The sequence below is a fragment of the Chenopodium album genome, chromosome 19, assembly GCF_948465745.1.
Source record: "Chenopodium album chromosome 19, dcCheAlbu1.1, whole genome shotgun sequence".
Taxonomy (NCBI): Eukaryota; Viridiplantae; Streptophyta; class Magnoliopsida; order Caryophyllales; family Amaranthaceae; genus Chenopodium; species Chenopodium album.
Window position 1 is genome coordinate 39239773 of NC_137852.1, and position 18062 is coordinate 39257834.

An 18062-nucleotide genomic window follows, 5' to 3' on the forward strand; every position below is an offset into this window, starting at 1 on the left:
GCTTGTCAATGATATTTATCGCAAGGAGTTGCTCGTGAAATCGGGCCGAAAACCGGTGCCGTTGCAAAGGGTTATGATTTTGGAGATTAGTCAGTATTTGGAGAATTATCTTTGGCCGTATTTTGATTCTGAAACTGCTAGTTTTGAGCATGTTATGTCTATGATACTCATGATTAATGAGAAGGTTGGTTGGTTAGTTGATTGTATTTTTCGTGTTTTGTGTTTTTAATTTGTTTTTGGGAATTTTAATGGGTGTTTTTTGTTGGATATTTTGCAGTTCAGAGAGAATGTGGCAGCTTGGGTGTGTTTTCATGACAGGAAAGATGTGTTCAAGGCATTCCTGGAGCGGGTTCTTCGGCTTAAGGAACAGGTTTGGTTTTTGTTATATGTTTTGCTTTGATACTTGCATTGATTCTGTAATTGTTTAAGCTCATTTATGCACTTAGAACTGCTTGCAATGTTGCTCTAGAATTTACATAGTATGCTTATAACTTGTAAAAATGTGTACGAAGTATAACACGGATTGTATTCTTCGAGTTATGTAAAATATGGGGGAGTTTAGTTTAGCCTAACTATGGCAAATGAAAGACTATGATCTTTTATGGCATGTTTTGTTCAACTGAATTTGACGGTGAATTGAACTCGCCAGAACTATTGTAGCTGTGAAGTGAACTTATTGGAACTTATATTAAATTTATATAAGTTGAATGGAAGTATGGAACACACCAACATATATTTCGTTTATGGAGGTGGGTTGTGGGTTATTGGAATGTCGTTTGGAAGATAATCATTACTTTCATCAATCATCTCTAGGCCACTCGAATAGGAAAGGATTAAGAAAGCAGAGCAATCGGAAGCTGAAGTCCTGTTATAGTGTTATATGTAGCTGGTTGGTGTACTAGTTATGTACACTTGTGGGTTATTGGAATAGCATCTAGAGAACGATATCTACTTTAACAATCATCTCTGCCCCCCTTGAATAGGAAAGAATTAAGAAAGGAAAACTTGGAAGCTGAAGTCCTGTTATATCACATATATGTAGCTAATTGTTTGGCATGTTGCATTATTATTTAATATCTTATGGAGTAAATTACTTTGCTTTGAAAATTTGAATGTTAGCGCTCTCTCCATCAGCAATCTCCCCTTCCTGATGGTCACAAACTTACAAGCAGTCAAATTTTCATTTTTTTTTCTCTTAGCATCCTTACTTGGGGAAATAACTAATGTGTAAGAAACATATGTCATGGCAAATTCACACGTACAGTGAAAATTTGAAACAAAGAGAAAGGGAAAAAAGCATTACATTCATTAGATTAACACGAATCTATTTTCCAAATTGATATTCTTACAGTAGTGTACAAATTGTGTAATAATATGCATCTTAACATATAATCCCTCTGCACCCATTTAACCATTTTACCCAAAACTCTTGTCCCTAAATAAAATCTAATTTCAGCTTTATTTGATACTTAATCCCTTTTAATCAACCAAACCCCACTATTTGCTTTTTAAATTTACTTTTTATCAACCAAACTTCAGTATCTGTTTATTTTGATCGTCTTTAATCAACAAAACCCCACTATCTTATAATTTTATTGATCATTCTAAAATCTGGTGCAAAGGGCAAACGAGACTTTCATCTGGGGATAGAGAGAGTACAACATATGTAATAGCATATACAATATTTATCATATCATGTACGAGTACAATATATGTACACAATATATAGATTGGATGGATGTTTTTTCTCATTTTGCCCCAAAATGTGTTTATTATATGTATCCCATAGATACATTAGGCACTCCTCTTCTAACTTTTATTTTACTATTTGTAATATTTGGTGCAGGGGGAACACTTTACCATTGCGGAGAAGACCAACTACTTGGTTTTCATGATTAATGTCTTTCAGGTGTGCTAACATTTCACCTTATTGTTGCTTTTGAGGGTTCGCTTGTGTCATTTACTTATATCCATGATGTTAGCATGTAGAATTTTGAGTCGTCTTTGCCTCGGACATAAGTACCAGATTTCTGTTTTATAAAAAGCAATACTTTATGCTAATTAGTATGCTATAAAGTAGTTATGTTTTAAAGCAATTATTTATTTTTTAGTAGTATTTGTAGTGCTTCACACTGTTAAACCACGGCACATGTGCTGAATTCTACCTTTTGTTTTATCTTAAACATGATATCCTTGAATTAGAGTTCACAAAATGGGGGAGGAAATAATCTGTTAAGAAAATGTTTCCAAGGAGAAGCTATTATCTAACAAAAAATATGTTCATGGAACCTGTATTTGCAGAGTTTGGAGGATGAAGTTGTCAGTGATACTGCTTTAAGACTGGCAAGTCTGCAATGCTGGCATAGCTTGTCATATGGCCGTTTTCAGGTAGAGTTTAAAGATGATATTGCTTCACACTATTATTTTTTATTTTATTTTATTTTTTAATAATTTTGATCTTCCCTATTTATTGATCATATTGGTTTTACTGCTGATCAGATGGAGCTTTGTCTGAACCCTGATTTGATAAAGAAATGGAAAAAGATGACTAAGGCAGAAGCCAAGAAAGCTAAGAAGCGGGGAGAAAATTATGATCCATCAAAATCTCTGGAAGCAACATTCTTGAGAAGTCTCATCGTGGAGTTCTTGGGGGTATGTACCTCTGATGGAGTCTATTATTTTTTCTAGATTGCTAATATGTATGCTTGGAGGTTGATAGTTTTGTTCCTTTTGAGTATACTAATGAGAGTTTAAGTACTTACACATGCACCTTTGCAGGTATTGGATTCTGAGGTGTTTTTCTCCACACAGCATGATGATTCAGAAAGAATTAGTACAAATGGTTTACGAGAAGTTAATGATGCTTGTGTCTTGTACTGTGAGAGGTTTATGGAGTTCCTTATTGATTTACTAAGCCAACTGCCAACAAGGAGGTATGGTTGTGCTCTGATAGGATTCCAATTTTATTTTATTCTTGCTTGAATGGGCTCACCATGATAACATAAACTGTGTTTCTCTTTAGAGGGAATTTTGCGGGGAGGGTGGTGGGGGTGAGGTCTTAGTCTGAATTCTTTGGAGTGTATATTTTTATTCAACTGCAGTATGCCTGTACACTTCAATAGTGATTCCCTCTCCTGTACAATATTGACTCCCTTTCCTGTTTAATATTGACTCCCTTTCTGGCTGCTGATGTTTCTCCTTCCAAAGTAAACCTGCGGATATAAAATGTTCCTTTTTTAAAGCTATATATACAATTCTTCTCTGCCTCTCTTTTCCACAAAACTCTAGATATGGTCCATCCATATTCTTCGAAATATCTCTCTGCACTTGCAGATCTGAATTCTGAACGCATTGACTTATATCTTGCTTTCTCTCTGGCTTTAGTTACTGATATCTCACCTACTGGCTGTCCCTATATCCCATGCGCCAGGGATCTATTTGATATCATGCATGATGGTAGCTTTCTTGAGTTTTCTGAACTTTCTCTTGTTGAGCAGGAAATGGAACCATAGCTATTTTCAAAATGAGACTACATACATGCAAGAAAATGATGTAGTTTTGTTTTCATAACTCATAATAGAATGATGTACACTTAATTTATATATGTGAAATGTTGGAACTATTTTCTTTTGCAACGAATTAGTTGGAACTTCGTAGCTGTTTAATTAGTTTCCTTTAATTAAAAATACTTTTCAGCATTTCCTACCTTTTGATTATATGCATTTCTCTTATTTATTTTATTTTTTATTCCCATTTTATGTTCCATAATGTGTATTCTCATGAAAATAGAAGGGTTCTCAGGTGCTCATCGTTAGGATTCTAGAAAAAGAATTAAAGAACAGAAATTAGGAGGCACAATAATTATTGGTTGTATATGTCATATTTTATCTAGCTATCATTATGTGCTTTGAATTTTTACACAGAGTATTAACTTCCTTACTGATATTTCCCCGATACTGATGGTAACGTAATCACATTATTGCTTTAAGTCATTTTCCTTATTTCATTTCTGTTGGCTATGCTAGATACTTGAGGCCTTTGGTGGCTGATGTTGCAGTTGTTGCCAAATGTCACTTGAGTGAACTTTATACTCATGTAAGAGGAAAGCTGTTTTCACAACTGGTTGACTTGTTACAATTCTATGAAACATTTGAGATCAATGATCACGAAGGGACTCAACTGACTGATGATGAGGTCGTTCAAGCACACTATGATCGCTTTCAATCCTTTCAATTGCTTGCTTTTAAGAAAATTCCCAAGGTTCGTGGACTTTGATTGTGTTAATAAAGCTGTGAAGTGATTACAACTTGTCCTTTAAAATATTAAGCTACTTGTTCATGTAACCTTATGTATGCTTTTTGTTCCTCAGTTGCGGGAGCTGGCTTTAGCGAATGTTGGTGCAATACACAAGCGAGTTGATCTTTCAAAGAAACTTTCTGTTCTTTCGCCTAATGAGCTCAAAGACCTAGTGTGCTCTAAGGTTTGTTTTACGCTTTATTAAAGTAACGTGTGTTGACTGGTTTCCAGACTGCATCCCTTTGTGTACCCCTATGTATGTTATATGTTTGCTAATGTTTTCCTTTGCTTTTTCCTTTTATGCACAGCTCAAACTCATTTCAAACAATGATCCATGGTCAGACAGGGTTGATTTTTTAATTGAAATTATGGTATCCTTTTTTGAGAAACAAAAGTCTCAGAAGGAAGCCATAAATGCTCTCCCACTCTACCCAAATGAGCAAATTATGTGGGATGAAAGTCTTGTACCTAACATTAACTACTCTGGAGAAGGATGCCTGGCTCTCCCTAAACTTAATTTGCAGTTTTTGACCCTTCATGATTATTTGTTGAGAAATTTTAATCTTTTTCGCTTGGAGTCTACATATGAAATTCGGGAGGATATTCAGGAAGCTGTGCCGCACCTTCTTGCCTATATCAATAATGAAGGGGAAACAGCTTTCCGTGGTTGGTCAAGAATGGCCGTACCCATTAGGGAATTTAGGATTAGTGAGGTGAAGCAACCTAACATTGGGGAAGTAAAACCAGCAGCAGTTACTGCAAAAGTTACTTACAGCATTTCCAGTTATAGATCACACATAAGATCTGAATGGGATGGATTAAAAGAGCATGATGTTTTATTTTTGCTTTCTATACGCCCTTCATTTGAGCCATTGAGCACAGAGGAAGCATCTAAGGCAACTGTTCCTCAACGGCTTGGGCTTCATTGTGTACGTGGATGTGAAGTGATAGAGATCCGGGATGAGGAAGGAGGTCTGATGAATGATTTTACTGGAAAAATAAAACGTGACGAGTGGAAACCTCCTAAGGGTGAATTGAGAACTGTAACTGTTGCACTAGACGCAGCACAATACCACATGGATGTCACAGATATTGCAGAGAAAGGAGCTGAAGATGTCTATGGAACTTTTAACATTTTAATGCGGAGAAAACCGAAGGAAAATAATTTCAAGGCCATTTTAGAATCTATTAGAGATCTTATGAATGAAACGTGTATTGTTCCTGATTGGTTGCACAACATATTTTTGGGTTATGGGAATCCTTCAGCTGCTCAGTGGACTAACATGCCTGATCTTTTGGAGACTGTAGATTTTAAGGATACTTTTCTGGATGCCAATCATTTGAAGGACAGTTTTTCAAATTATCAGGTGTGTGATATCTGACATAGTTTAATGCTGTTTTCTTTGAATCAATCATACATTTCTTTTTTGGTTCACCAGAACAATTAAGGTACGTAAGATAATATTTTGTTTTCATTTCACCTTTTGGTTTCAGATTTCTTTTGTTAATCCTGATGGTTCAGAGAACTTGCATCCGGAGCCTCCATTTCAAATTAAACTTCCAAAGACGCTGAAAAGCAATGTTCAAGCTCTCCCTGGCAACAAATCTAATATAACTGCCTCCAGGGATGGTGATGTCAATGCAATTCAAGAAAGGCTCGTTGTTGAGACATATATTCCTCCTGATCCAGGTCCATACCCCCAAGACAAGCCAAAACAGAACACAGTTAGATTTACCCCTACTCAGGTGCATACTTTAACTTATGATATAATGACGTGGGTTAAAGGATTCCTTCATGCTTGTGCAGCATTGCTTTTTTTGTAGGGAGTATTACTGTATTGCTGGTTTCTGAATCTAAAATCATCATTACACTTAGGTTTAAATGAAAGCAACTTTAAAAAAGCAATGTCTTTGTGTGTGTGTGTGTGTGTGTGTGTGTGTGTGTGACATTGAGAATTTTCTACTACACCTAAGATGTAGTTGAATATTAGTTGTGATTGATTTGTGCTACTTAATAAAAGAAACTCGTCGCTCTGATTTTCATGTTCCAATGGTAGCTGCGCTGGCATGGTCTCTTGCTTGTGTTCTTTTAATCTTTGATGTTTGTAACGGTACTTTTGGGACCTTTTATCAAAACTTATCAAGGACGGTATTCTTTATTAGTTTTAATTCTTTGTTTACAACCCTGGCTGCTGACTTGCTGATTCTACTAACTGACTGCTGAGTTATACTAGTTTATATTTGCCTGCAAGAAACAAAAACTTATTTAGAATATGTGTTGGATACAACATCCCTCCCCCTTCCCCCTCTATTTAATTCACTTTATATTCTTTCTCCTCTCACTCTAATTCTTCACCTTCATAACTCAGATTTTCAGCATAAAAGTTTACTTTGATATTGAAAAACCAACTAGAATAATCACCTCCTTTATGAAGAACCCAAGATCATGAAATACAGCATAAGTTGTGGGAAGTAGGTGGCAGTATTTAATTTGCAAAATCTTCGACCATGAATTTTATTGTTTTTTTTGCTTTTTGTCCTCTCTATACTTTTAGCATTCTGATGATTCATTATTGTCATGATACTTCATCTGTTCACTTTGAGTTGCAACATTTTGACTTTAAATCTTGCTGATGCACATCTTTGACCTTCAATATGTTTAATTGTCAATTAGTAACGAAATTTAATAATTTGATATTGTTTGTGTATATGTTGATATGAATCTAACAGGATTTTGCATGACTATGTATTGAAATCATTTTTTTTTATTTTGTTAAGTCTTAACTCTTAACACAAAATAAATACTGTGCAACTAATTGTATATAGAGGACGTAGCTGTTAGTCACTTGGGGCAAGAAAAAAGTAGTGCAAAGTCTTAACTCAAGATGCTAAACATGTTGCAAAAAAAGTAATCTATTCTCTTTCTGTATTTATAGTGCATATAAGCTAATGACCTCAAACTTATCCAATTAAATCCTTAGTAACTTAGTTTTGCTTCAAAAATGAGAAGCAATTGACAACCATCATCTCAAGAAATGAAATTAATGTCATCTAGATTACATTACCAACTGAAGAATTTGAATCAGAAGCACAGCATTAAGTTCACTCAAATAACAAATGCTCACAACTAAAATTTTAGTTGCAAAATTTCATCCCAGAAAACTTCTATGATAACAACAATACATTGAAGCACTTGATTCAGAAATCAGGAAATGCAAGTGTTGTCATCCATGAAAAGCAAACATAATATATACAAAGTACTAAAGAGTAAGAGCTTTTGACATTATCAATGGGGCAGTGAATAGGAAGTGAGAGCGCAAGCCTTATCTTTTGTGGAAGCGTTGTTTAAACTTTGATGTATTTATAGCTCTTATAGGATATGAGGATGGTAATTCGAATGTATATCCTTTTATGTTCACATCTACTCCTCCATGCGCAAATCACTATAATAATCAAGATTTGGGTTTGTATCTTCAAATTAAGTTTTTTTTTTTTTAAATAAGATGGTGACCAATACATACGCAATGTAGAGAGGGTTTGTGTGTGTGTGTGTGTGTGTGGGGGGGGGGGGGGGGGAGGAGGGGTGGGTGCGGGTTAATGATAGGATGAGCGCAGATTATAAGTTTAGTTTGCATATAATTTTTATTTTATTTTATTTATTTTTTATTTTTTTATATATAGATTTCTGTTCTTTTAATGGATAAGATAACGTGAGCTGAATCTTAAGTCCTTAGCAGTGAGAAAGGGGGCAGGAGGGGTGGGTGCGGGGTAATGATAGGATGAGCGCAGATTATAAGTTTAGTTTGCATATAATTTTTATTTTTATTTTTATTTTATTTTATTTATTTATTTATTTTTTATTTTTTTATACATAGATTTCTGTTCTTTTAATGGATAAGATAACGTGAGCTGAATCTTAAGTCCTTAGCAGTGAGAAAGGGGGCAGGAGGGGTGGGTGCGGGGTAATGATAGGATGAGCGCAGATTATAAGTTTAGTTTGCATATAATTTTTATTTTATTTTATTTTATTTATTTATTTTTTATTTTTTTATATATAGATTTCTGTTCTTTTAATGGATAAGATAACGTGAGCTGAATCTTAAGTCCTTAGCAGTGAGAAAGTTCTGGTCCCATAGTTGATCTTTACACTGGAATTGGTGTTACTTGAATAAGTTTCTGCACTCCAGTATTCTAATTTTCTCAGATGTTTATCTTCTGTTTTCTTGTGCCATTTTATTGATATGGAAGATTTTTGTTTCCTCATTTTATTAGTGCTATCTACCTATCCTTTTTACATAGCTGCTAGACTTGAATATGTTGCTTCAAAACTGCAGCTTTCATCTTCATGATAAAGCACACCATGGAACTGACTCATATACCATGTCTTGTAAGACAAAATATATAATTGATTTCTAATCCTCAATTTCTGTTTGTACCTTTGGCAGGTTGGGGCAATTATCTCTGGTGTTCAGCCAGGCTTGACTATGGTAGTAGGTCCACCTGGTACTGGAAAGACTGATACAGCTGTGCAGATCCTAAATGTTCTATATCACAATTGTCCTTCCCAGAGAACTTTAATTATAACACACTCCAATCAGGCTCTGAATGATCTTTTTGAAAAGATAATGGAGGTAGCTATAGCTTGTTGGCTGACATATGTTGTATTATTTTTGGATGACCTGTATACTTTGCTTGATTAATACACCGTTTAATTGTCTTTTGTTGTTTTGGTTAGAGAGATGTGCCCGCTCGTTATCTTCTTCGATTAGGACAAGGTGAACAGGAATTAGCAACTGATCTGGACTTCAGTCGTCAAGGTCGTGTTAATGCAATGCTTGTGCGACGTTTGGAACTGCTTAATGAGGTGGAGAGGTTAGCGCGATCTCTTCAGCTTCCTGAAGATGTAGGCTACACTTGTGAAACAGCTGGGTTCTTTTGGCTGCTTCATGTCTACTCACGTTGGGAGCAATTTCTAGCTGCCTGTTCTGATAATAAAGATAATCCAACATTTGTTCAGGACCGCTTCCCATTTAAAGAGTTTTTTTCTGATGCCCCTCAGCCAATCTTTACTGGAAAATCCTTCGATAGAGATATGCGGGCTGCCAAAGGATGTTTTCGCCATCTCAAAACCGTGTTTCAGGAGCTTGAAGAGTGTAGAGCATTTGAATTGCTGAAATCAACTGTGGATAGAGCTAACTACCTAATGACTAAGCAGGCAAAAATTGTTGCTATGACTTGCACGCATGCAGCTCTCAAGAGAAAGGATTTCCTTCAGATTGGATTCAAATATGACAACCTATTGATGGAAGAAAGTGCACAAATCCTGGAAATTGAAACTTTTATTCCAATGTTGCTGCAGAGACAGGAAGATGGTTATGCACGTCTTAAACGTTGCATATTAATTGGTGATCATCACCAGCTGCCTCCAGTTGTAAAAAACATGGCCTTTCAGAAGTATAGCCACATGGATCAAAGTCTTTTTACTCGTTTTGTTCGTCTAGGCATTCCCTATATTGAGCTTAATGCTCAGGGTCGAGCACGACCAAGCATAGCTAAACTTTACAACTGGAGGTATAGAGAGCTGGGAGACCTTCCCTATGTCAAGGAAGAAACTATTTTTAATAGAGCAAATGCTGGGTTTTCTTATGATTATCAGTTAGTAGATGTGCCGGATTATAATGGCAAAGGTGAAAGTGCTCCTTCACCCTGGTTCTATCAGAATGAGGGAGAGGCTGAATACATTGTTAGTGTTTACATATACATGCGCCTGTTGGGTTATCCTGCAAATAAGATATCCATCTTAACTACTTATAATGGCCAAAAATTCCTCATTCGTGATGTTATAAGCAGAAGATGCGTTCCATACGACATTATTGGCCCCCCAAACAAGGTAAGCCAATTCCTTCAATGTCGAACTCATTGTTCAAAATAGAAAATGTTGGTATTAGTATTCTTATTGCATTCAAGCACAAGCAGCTATAATGGAAAGTATCTATCTTCTTTAAAGCTAGGCTTAGTTTTCTGATTTGCATGAATGCATCCTGATCGTAGTCATAGTGGAAGTTTATCGTGGGCATTCCTTACTGTATAGGCTGTTAAAAGATGATTAACAGATTAGTTATGCTACCTTTTGGCCTTCAATTATTAATACTTCCTCTGTTCTATTAATATTGCAACAATGGACTTTTTGCACTATTCATCACTCTTGTTTGACCATTTAATATGATTTATACGTTAAGCAAAATATAGTCATGTGGGATCTAGTTGGATTCGTCTCATAAAATACTTTCACGATATCAACTTTTTATAATTTTTACTCTTACACAATTATAAGTATTTAGCGTATAAAATGTGCTTTGGGATGTGTAATTTCCTCCTTGTTGCAATATAATAGAACGGAGGAACTATATCATAGACATGCATATCAGTAGAGGTGATCTATAAAAGACTCTGCTTCACTCTTGACTCCTAGTAAATTTATTTCTGCACTATATTTACCCTCTTTCGACTTTAATTTCAGGTCACAACAGTGGATAAGTTTCAAGGTCAGCAGAATGATTTTATCTTATTGTCGCTGGTGCGCAGTCGATTTGTGGGTCACTTGCGCGATGTGAGAAGATTGGTTGTTGCAATGTCTCGTGCAAGACTTGGCCTCTATGTTTTCTGCCGCCGTTCATTGTTTGAGCAGTGCTATGAACTACAACCTACTTTCCAGCGTCTTCTACAGAGACCTGATCACCTTGCTTTAAACTTGACAGAGAACATGCCTTTCACAGATCGTCATGTTGAGGACACAGGTCCAGCCTATCTTGTCAGTGGTGTGGAAGAGATGGCTAATATTGTGAACTACAAAAGACATCAGGTTGACCAGGTGTGCTGACTTGTCTTATATTTTTGTATAATTGTCAACTAGCTGCATTACAAAAGTTGATCGTTTCTAGCCTTAGAATGCACCTACTCCTTCCCTGTTGAAGTTTACATAGTTTAATCTTGTGTCACAGATTTTAAAGCAAGAAAAATAAAGTTGGGCTGTGGGAAGTATAGATGATTTTAAAAAAAAAATGTTTTAAAGAGAAAGTTAGGCAAGCCCTAATTTAAGATGGGAAGTATAGTATATTGGAAATCTGTTTTATATTTTGCTGGGAGACGAATTTTGGGTTTTTTCTGACATGTATATTCTGATGCTGCAGGCAAGGATGATGAGCCTCCAATATAATTCAGTTAATTTTGAACAAGGAGATCTGTCTGTGGGAGAACCCATCCAGAATGGACAGGAAGACCTGACCTCAGTGAATGACATGGAGACAGAAGGATCTGTCTTGGAAAACGGCAAATCAGAGCAAGTCCCGCCTGGAAATAACTCTAAGGAAAGTACAGAAATGGAAGAAGATAAGATTGGTCAAAATGGAGATGTGCAAATAGAGAATCCTGAGGTTCGTGTAACAGAAAACGCTGTAACAGATGGTGATGCTGATCTTGCTGCCTCCAATATGGAGGAGTAAGTTGATGGGAGTGTCAAAAGGTGATGTTTTGCATGGTGATGTCTTATGCAGCTGGATTTAGCAACGTTCAACCTTGTTTTTATCCTCTTATACTAGTCAGTATAGCCATGTCAACAAAAGAGGTTCAACAAAAGTGGCCAGTTAGCTCTTTGTTTTAAATGCCACACGTAGTAGACTGCTGAACCTCTAGTACGTGATGATTTGAGCTGCTTATCGAGGAATCGAGTATATTCTTTGATGTAACTATGTAAGCCTTCAGCTCTATGATTCTTGTAAATGAATTTCTTCTTCTGTAACCCTGGTAGCGTGAAAATTACTGAGCAAGATATCTGGTGGGTGCAATCCGGCAATGTCTGAATGAGCTAGGCAATATGGCAATCATGGGGTTGCTAATTTCAGAAGCAATGTAGAACTGCTTTGGAGGGGTTAGGAAAAGACGGTGTTTCATAGTGGTTTTAGCCGTAGATTAGATCAATTCAATTTTGTACTGTACTGTATACAGGTTGATGTAACCTTAAGTTTTACTGACCTTGAAGATCTTGATCAGTATAACAAGAAAAGAACATTTTTCTGATTATGCCTTCAAAAATTTGCACACCGAGTAATTATCATGTTAGCAGCTGTCACAATTCTGAATAGCTTATTCTAAAGAGTCTTTTTATGTATGTTGAGCCAAACTTTCCAAATCATTCTTGACACAAACAGAGAGAGCTACTTCACAAACAGAGTGAGGGAGGTGAGGAAGAATACTTCTTATGTTTTATTTTTTTGAGGCAACTTCTTGTGTTTTATTTTTCCAACTTTCTATGGTAAATTTTTTTTCAACTTTTTCGTTATTCCTTTTATGGAAAAAAAATTAACACTCTTTATCTTTGCTTATCCCACCACATAATCCACATGCTAGTATGCTATATAATACGAAGTACTTCATAATATCAATAAAACACAGAGTTTGCTACCCAAACAAGTAAATTAGGGACTCACTTTTCACTAACTCTCTTCTTTTCTTGTTACAGTAAGGGCATAATCTCGTACGTTTATTTTCAGTTCAATTTAGTTCAGCTCTAATAAGTTCAGTTCAGTTCAGCTCCTAATTTCCTTATCTTATAAAATATTCAGTTCAGTTCAACTCTAATAAGTTCAGTTCAACTCAGCTGAGTTCAGTCAATGAGAATAGACCCTTAGAGATACATCTTGGGGTCATATAATGCCGTTTGAAACCATATATGATCATTATATGTTGTCATAAACGTCCGTGGTAGGCTTGAGTTTACAAAATCAGTGCAAGTTGTGAACGAGTAAAATGGTCGTTTCAGGACATATTGGATGGTTCCATCGACCCAATTGGACTCCCGGAGGCTATTAGAGACCATGGTAAACATCTCGGCAATTTATTATTTTCGGGCGAAAAAATGTCAAAAAATTACAAAATCAAAGACTATAATTCACGTTTTTTGAGGAAATTTTGAGGTTTCGGGGCCCGGTGGCGAAAAGTGTTGAGACCCTAGGAGATATATATCGGTGTCATATAATGCCGTTTGAAACTATATATGATCATTATATGCTGTCATAAACGTCCGTGGTAGGCTTGAGTTTAAAAAATCACTACAAGTTGTAAACGGGTTAAACGGCCGTTTAAGGGCATATTAGATGTTTCCACCGACCCAATTGGACTCCCAGAGGGTATTAGGGACTATAGTAAACATCTCGGCAATTTTTGGTTCCGGGCGAAAAAAGTCAAAAAATTACAAAATTGAAGGCTATAATCCACGCTTTTTGAGGAATTTTGAGGTTTCGGGGCCTGGTGGCGAAAAGTGTTGAAACCCTAGGGAATATATCTCGGTGTCATATAATGTCGTTTGAAACCATATATGATCATTATATGTTGTCATAAACGTCCGTGGTAAGCTTGAGTTTAAGAAATCACTACAAGTTGTGAACGGGTCAAACGACCGTTTAAAGGCATATTAGATGTTTCCACCGACCCAATTGGACTCCCAGAGGGTATTAGGGACTATGGTAAACATCTCGGCAATTTTTAGTTCTGGGCGAAAAAAAAGTTAAAAAAATTACAAAATTGAAGGCTATAATCCACGCTTTTTGAGGAATTTTGAGGCTTCGGGGCCCGGTTGCGAAAAGCCTTGAAACCCTAAGGGATACATCTCCGGGTCATATAATGCTATTTGAAACCACAAATGATCAGTATATGTTGTCATAAACTTCCATGGTAGGCTTGAGTCTACGAAATCACTTCAAGTTGTGAACGGCCAAAATGACCGTTTAAGGGTATATTGGATAGTTCCACCGACCTAATTGGATTTCCAGAGGGTATTAGGGACCATGGTAAACATGCTGGTAATTTTTATTTCCGGGCGAAAAAAAAAGTCAAAAAATTACAAAATTAAAGGCTATACACTTTTTGAGTTAATTTTAAGGTTTCGGGGCCTGGTGAAAAAAAGTCTTGAGACCCTAGGGGATATATCTCGAGGTCATATAATGCCGTTTGAAACCATATATGATCATTTTATGTTGTCGTAAACGTACGTGGTAGACTTGAATTTACGAAATCAATGCAAGTTGTGAATGGGTAAAATGACCGTTAAAGGGTATATTGGATGGTTCCACTGACCAAATTGGACACCCGGAGGGTATTGGAGACCATGGTAAACAGCTCGGCAATTTTTATTTTCGGGGGAAAAAAGGTCAAAAAAATAAAATTGAAGGCTATAATCCAAGCTTTTTGAGAAAATTTTGAGGTTTTGGGGCCGATAGCGAAAAGCCTTAACACCCTAAGAGATACATCTCGGGGTCATATAATGTCGTTTGAAACCATATATGATCATTATATGTTGTAATAAACGTCCGTGGTAGGCTTGAGCTTACGAAATCGGTGCAAGTTGCGAACGGGTAAAATGACCGTTTCAGGACATATTGGATGGTTCCACCGATCCAATTGGACTCCCGGAGGCTATTAGGTACCATGGTAAACACCTCGGCAATTTTTATTTCCGGGCGAAAATAGGTAAAAAAAATTATAAAATTGAAGGTTATAATCCACGCTTTTTGAGGAATTTTGAGGTTTTTGGGCCTGGTCGCGAAAAGCCTTGAAACCCTAAGGGATTCATCTCGGGGTCATATAATGTTGTTTGAAACCACAAATGATCATTATATGTTGTCATAAACGTCCGTGGTAGGCTTGAGTTCACGAAATCACTACAAGTTATGAACAAGTAAAATAACCGTTTAAGGGCATATTGGATGGTTCCACCGACCCAATTTGACTTCTGGGGGATATTAGGGACAATGGTAAACATCTTGGAAATTTTTATTTTCAGGCGAAAAAAGGTCAAAAAAAATTACAAAATTAAAGGCTATAATCCACGCTTTTGAGGAACTTTGAGGTTTCGGGACCCGGTGGCAAGAAGCCTTGAGACCCTAACGGATACATCTCAGGGTCATATAATTCCGTTTGAAAAAGCATATGATCATTATATGTTGTCGTAAACGTCTGTGGTAGGCTTGAGTTTACGAAATCACTTCAAGTTGTGAATGGGTAAAATGGCCGTTTAAGGGCATATTGGATGGTTCCACCGATCTTATTGGTCTCTTGGAGGGTATTAGGGACCATGGTTAACGTCTCGACAATTTTTTTCCGGGCGAAAAAAAGGTCAAAACATTACAAAATTGAAGGCTATAATCCATGCTTTTTGAGGAAATTTTGAGGTTTCGGGGCACGGTGGCGAAAAGACTTGAAACCCTAATTCGGGTTCCGTGAAATTCCAACACCAGCTCCCGATACCTCCTAAATTGCTCGGATTTCGTGTATTGTAGTAGATTTGTGGAATCGTATTCAAGTCGGATTTGGGTTGGGTCAAATAATATCTCGGGTTAAATTAGGATCTAGTCATGTCGGGTCTATCTGTAATCCCCCGTATTTTTAAATATATTATTAATGAAATTATATTTTATTCATAATATTTATTTGTATTTTTTCGGATTTAATTTTAAAAGTTTCAAATTATTTTTGAGGTTGATAAACGATTTTATTACAAAGAACTTTTAATGAACCTTTCTTCAATAATTTATGTCCAACAAACCAAACCCACTTTACTTCTTAATTGGCCCATTAATTTTATGAGGCCCAATCTTAAAACTAACCCTACACCACTCTCTCTCCTATAAATACCCCATACATCCCCAAAATTTCCCCACACAAAAGGTTAGTTTTATTTCCTTTCTCTTTTGTTTTATTAATTTGTGTAATTATAATTATTGATTATGGGTTTTAATTTTATTGTTTGAATTAATTTAATTAGTATCAAATTGTATTTTGATGAATAAACTTTATAATTTCAGATTTTATAAATGTTATAATTTTCAGATTTTGTAAATTTAATAACCTAGGGTTTTTAATTATTGAAAATCATGATTTTAGGGTTTTTATGAACAATTGATTTAGGGCTTTTATAGTAATGATGTTTTGAAATTTTGGTTATTATACTACTAATTAGTTTCCAGATTATTTTGAACTCGTAAATTCGTGTTTTAATGTTTAGATTTCGGTTCGTTAATATTAATCCCGTTTTAATCCCGATCAGGTTCTGAACTAATCCGATTTTGACAAAAAAGTAGTGTTTTTCATGTGGAAACAATGTTTTAAGAAAGACTCACTACCTTTGGTAGTGAGCACCACCCTCTTGTGGCCAAATTCTGCCTCTAAATATGATTTTCGGGCAGTTTTTCATTTTTAACGAAGTTTTTTTTATGCTTAAAATTTTATCCTTGAGTTTGATTAATAAAATTAATTTTTTTTAAAGTTAATTAAGCATACAAATATTTTTTTTTTCATTTTAATAAGTTTTTCATCAGATTATATTGTTGGAAATTACTTGGGATAGTAATATTAATTGTTGGTTGTTTTCTAGGAAGTGATTATTCCCTAGGAGAATTTTTAAGTGATTAAAAGTGGCTCAATGATTGTTTATACGAGGTACGTACATGTCTACTTCGTTATAAGTAGTGTCATGTTAGGTACCAAAAGGAAAAAAACTTAGTTTCATGATTAGGGATCACTTGGATGGAAATTGTTTGGTTACACATTGATTTAATTCATGTGCTTATGTTTATGAAACATGTTTTGGTAAATTGATTATGTTTGTATGGAATTATGGATGCAAACATGTTGAATTATATTGGATAAAATGTTTGTATGGAATGTTGATACAAGCATAATTTTATTGGATTGGTTTGTCAACCACATTTGGATTATTAAAGGATTGGAATTGAATGGTTTAAGTGGAATGAATTTATTAATTATTCCACAAGGTTATTATTATTTATTTATTACTCAATCATAACTTGTTAGTATGTTGAGTAAAGATGGATTAAGCCGAAATGGCTAGGTGAGTTGACTATGTTCATCAATTTTGGATAATTTAGAAGTTTAATGGAATTAAAGGTCAATTTGTGATGTGATCACCATTGTCCTAAATAAGATTAAAAATGAATTGATGTATGATTGTTATGTATGGTCTTCTTGATTGAGTCGGCTATTAATTAAAATTGTAATCACGTAAAGTGAAACATGGATGAGCAATAAAACTCTGGAAAACATGCACTTCTAGAGTATTGACAATTATGGGTTGGGGTACACGGTGGTAGCCCGTGGCTTTTCGAAGCTTGTTTGATCAACATGTCCTCTTCTCTTTTGGTATTTACATTTTATTTTATAATGAAAGTTAGATGGGATCCTAGACTAACTTTGTGAGAATGGAGTTGCGCCCATTCTTGCATCGCGCTAAACTTTTATTTCAAATGGTCATTTGGGACCAAAATGATTCGGTGGATTGGACAACCTGGTCTATTGCTTACTCCAAACTAAATTAATTAAATTAAATATAGAGTCAAGTGTTTTGAATTAGTTAGTAAGTATGTTGAGTCAATTGAATTATTTAAGTGTGGAGTCTTGATTATTGAATTCACGTTGTATGTTTATTTACTTTAATTAATTGAGCATGCTAGGTTTTGTACGTTGTAGCTTGTATGTACTCAGCTTTGCTGATTGCGTGCTTTTGTGTGTGTTTTCTTTTGGTCATGGCCTTCGCCTTTCAATGACCCTGTGATGATCCAATTATTACACTTGTATTATTGGGAAGCAGTATTGCACAGGTTAGCTTGATGATGTGAAGTTCGGGGATTTGACATACGCATTGTCAAGGGATTGGTGTGATTGAGAGTATTTGTTCCTTGTGTTGAACTTATTTA

The 18062-nt window shown here is 35.6% G+C and overlaps 1 protein-coding gene across 2 annotated transcripts in view; it reads left to right on the forward strand.

Annotated features, from left to right (window-relative positions):
• Positions 1-12375, forward strand: part of LOC145593651 (uncharacterized) — a 12841-nt gene extending 466 nt beyond the window's left edge. Inside the window, exons 1-14 of one of the 2 annotated variants that reach the window (XM_081649941.1) lie at positions 1-184; positions 278-370; positions 1847-1909; positions 2302-2388; positions 2500-2652; positions 2779-2933; positions 4026-4260; positions 4370-4480; positions 4605-5663; positions 5791-6042; positions 8742-8927; positions 9032-10186; positions 10817-11167; positions 11487-12375. The exon at positions 1-184 is cut by the window's left edge and continues 466 nt beyond it. In XM_081649941.1, coding sequence (XP_081506067.1) covers positions 1-184; positions 278-370; positions 1847-1909; positions 2302-2388; positions 2500-2652; positions 2779-2933; positions 4026-4260; positions 4370-4480; positions 4605-5663; positions 5791-6042; positions 8742-8927; positions 9032-10186; positions 10817-11167; positions 11487-11798 — 4396 coding nt within the window. In that variant the 3' untranslated portion in view covers positions 11799-12375. The remainder of the gene's footprint in view (positions 185-277; positions 371-1846; positions 1910-2301; positions 2389-2499; positions 2653-2778; positions 2934-4025; positions 4261-4369; positions 4481-4604; positions 5664-5790; positions 6043-8741; positions 8928-9031; positions 10187-10816; positions 11168-11486) is intronic. The other variant, XM_081649942.1, reaches the window with a different exon arrangement.
• The last annotated feature ends 5687 nt before the right edge of the window (positions 12376-18062 follow it).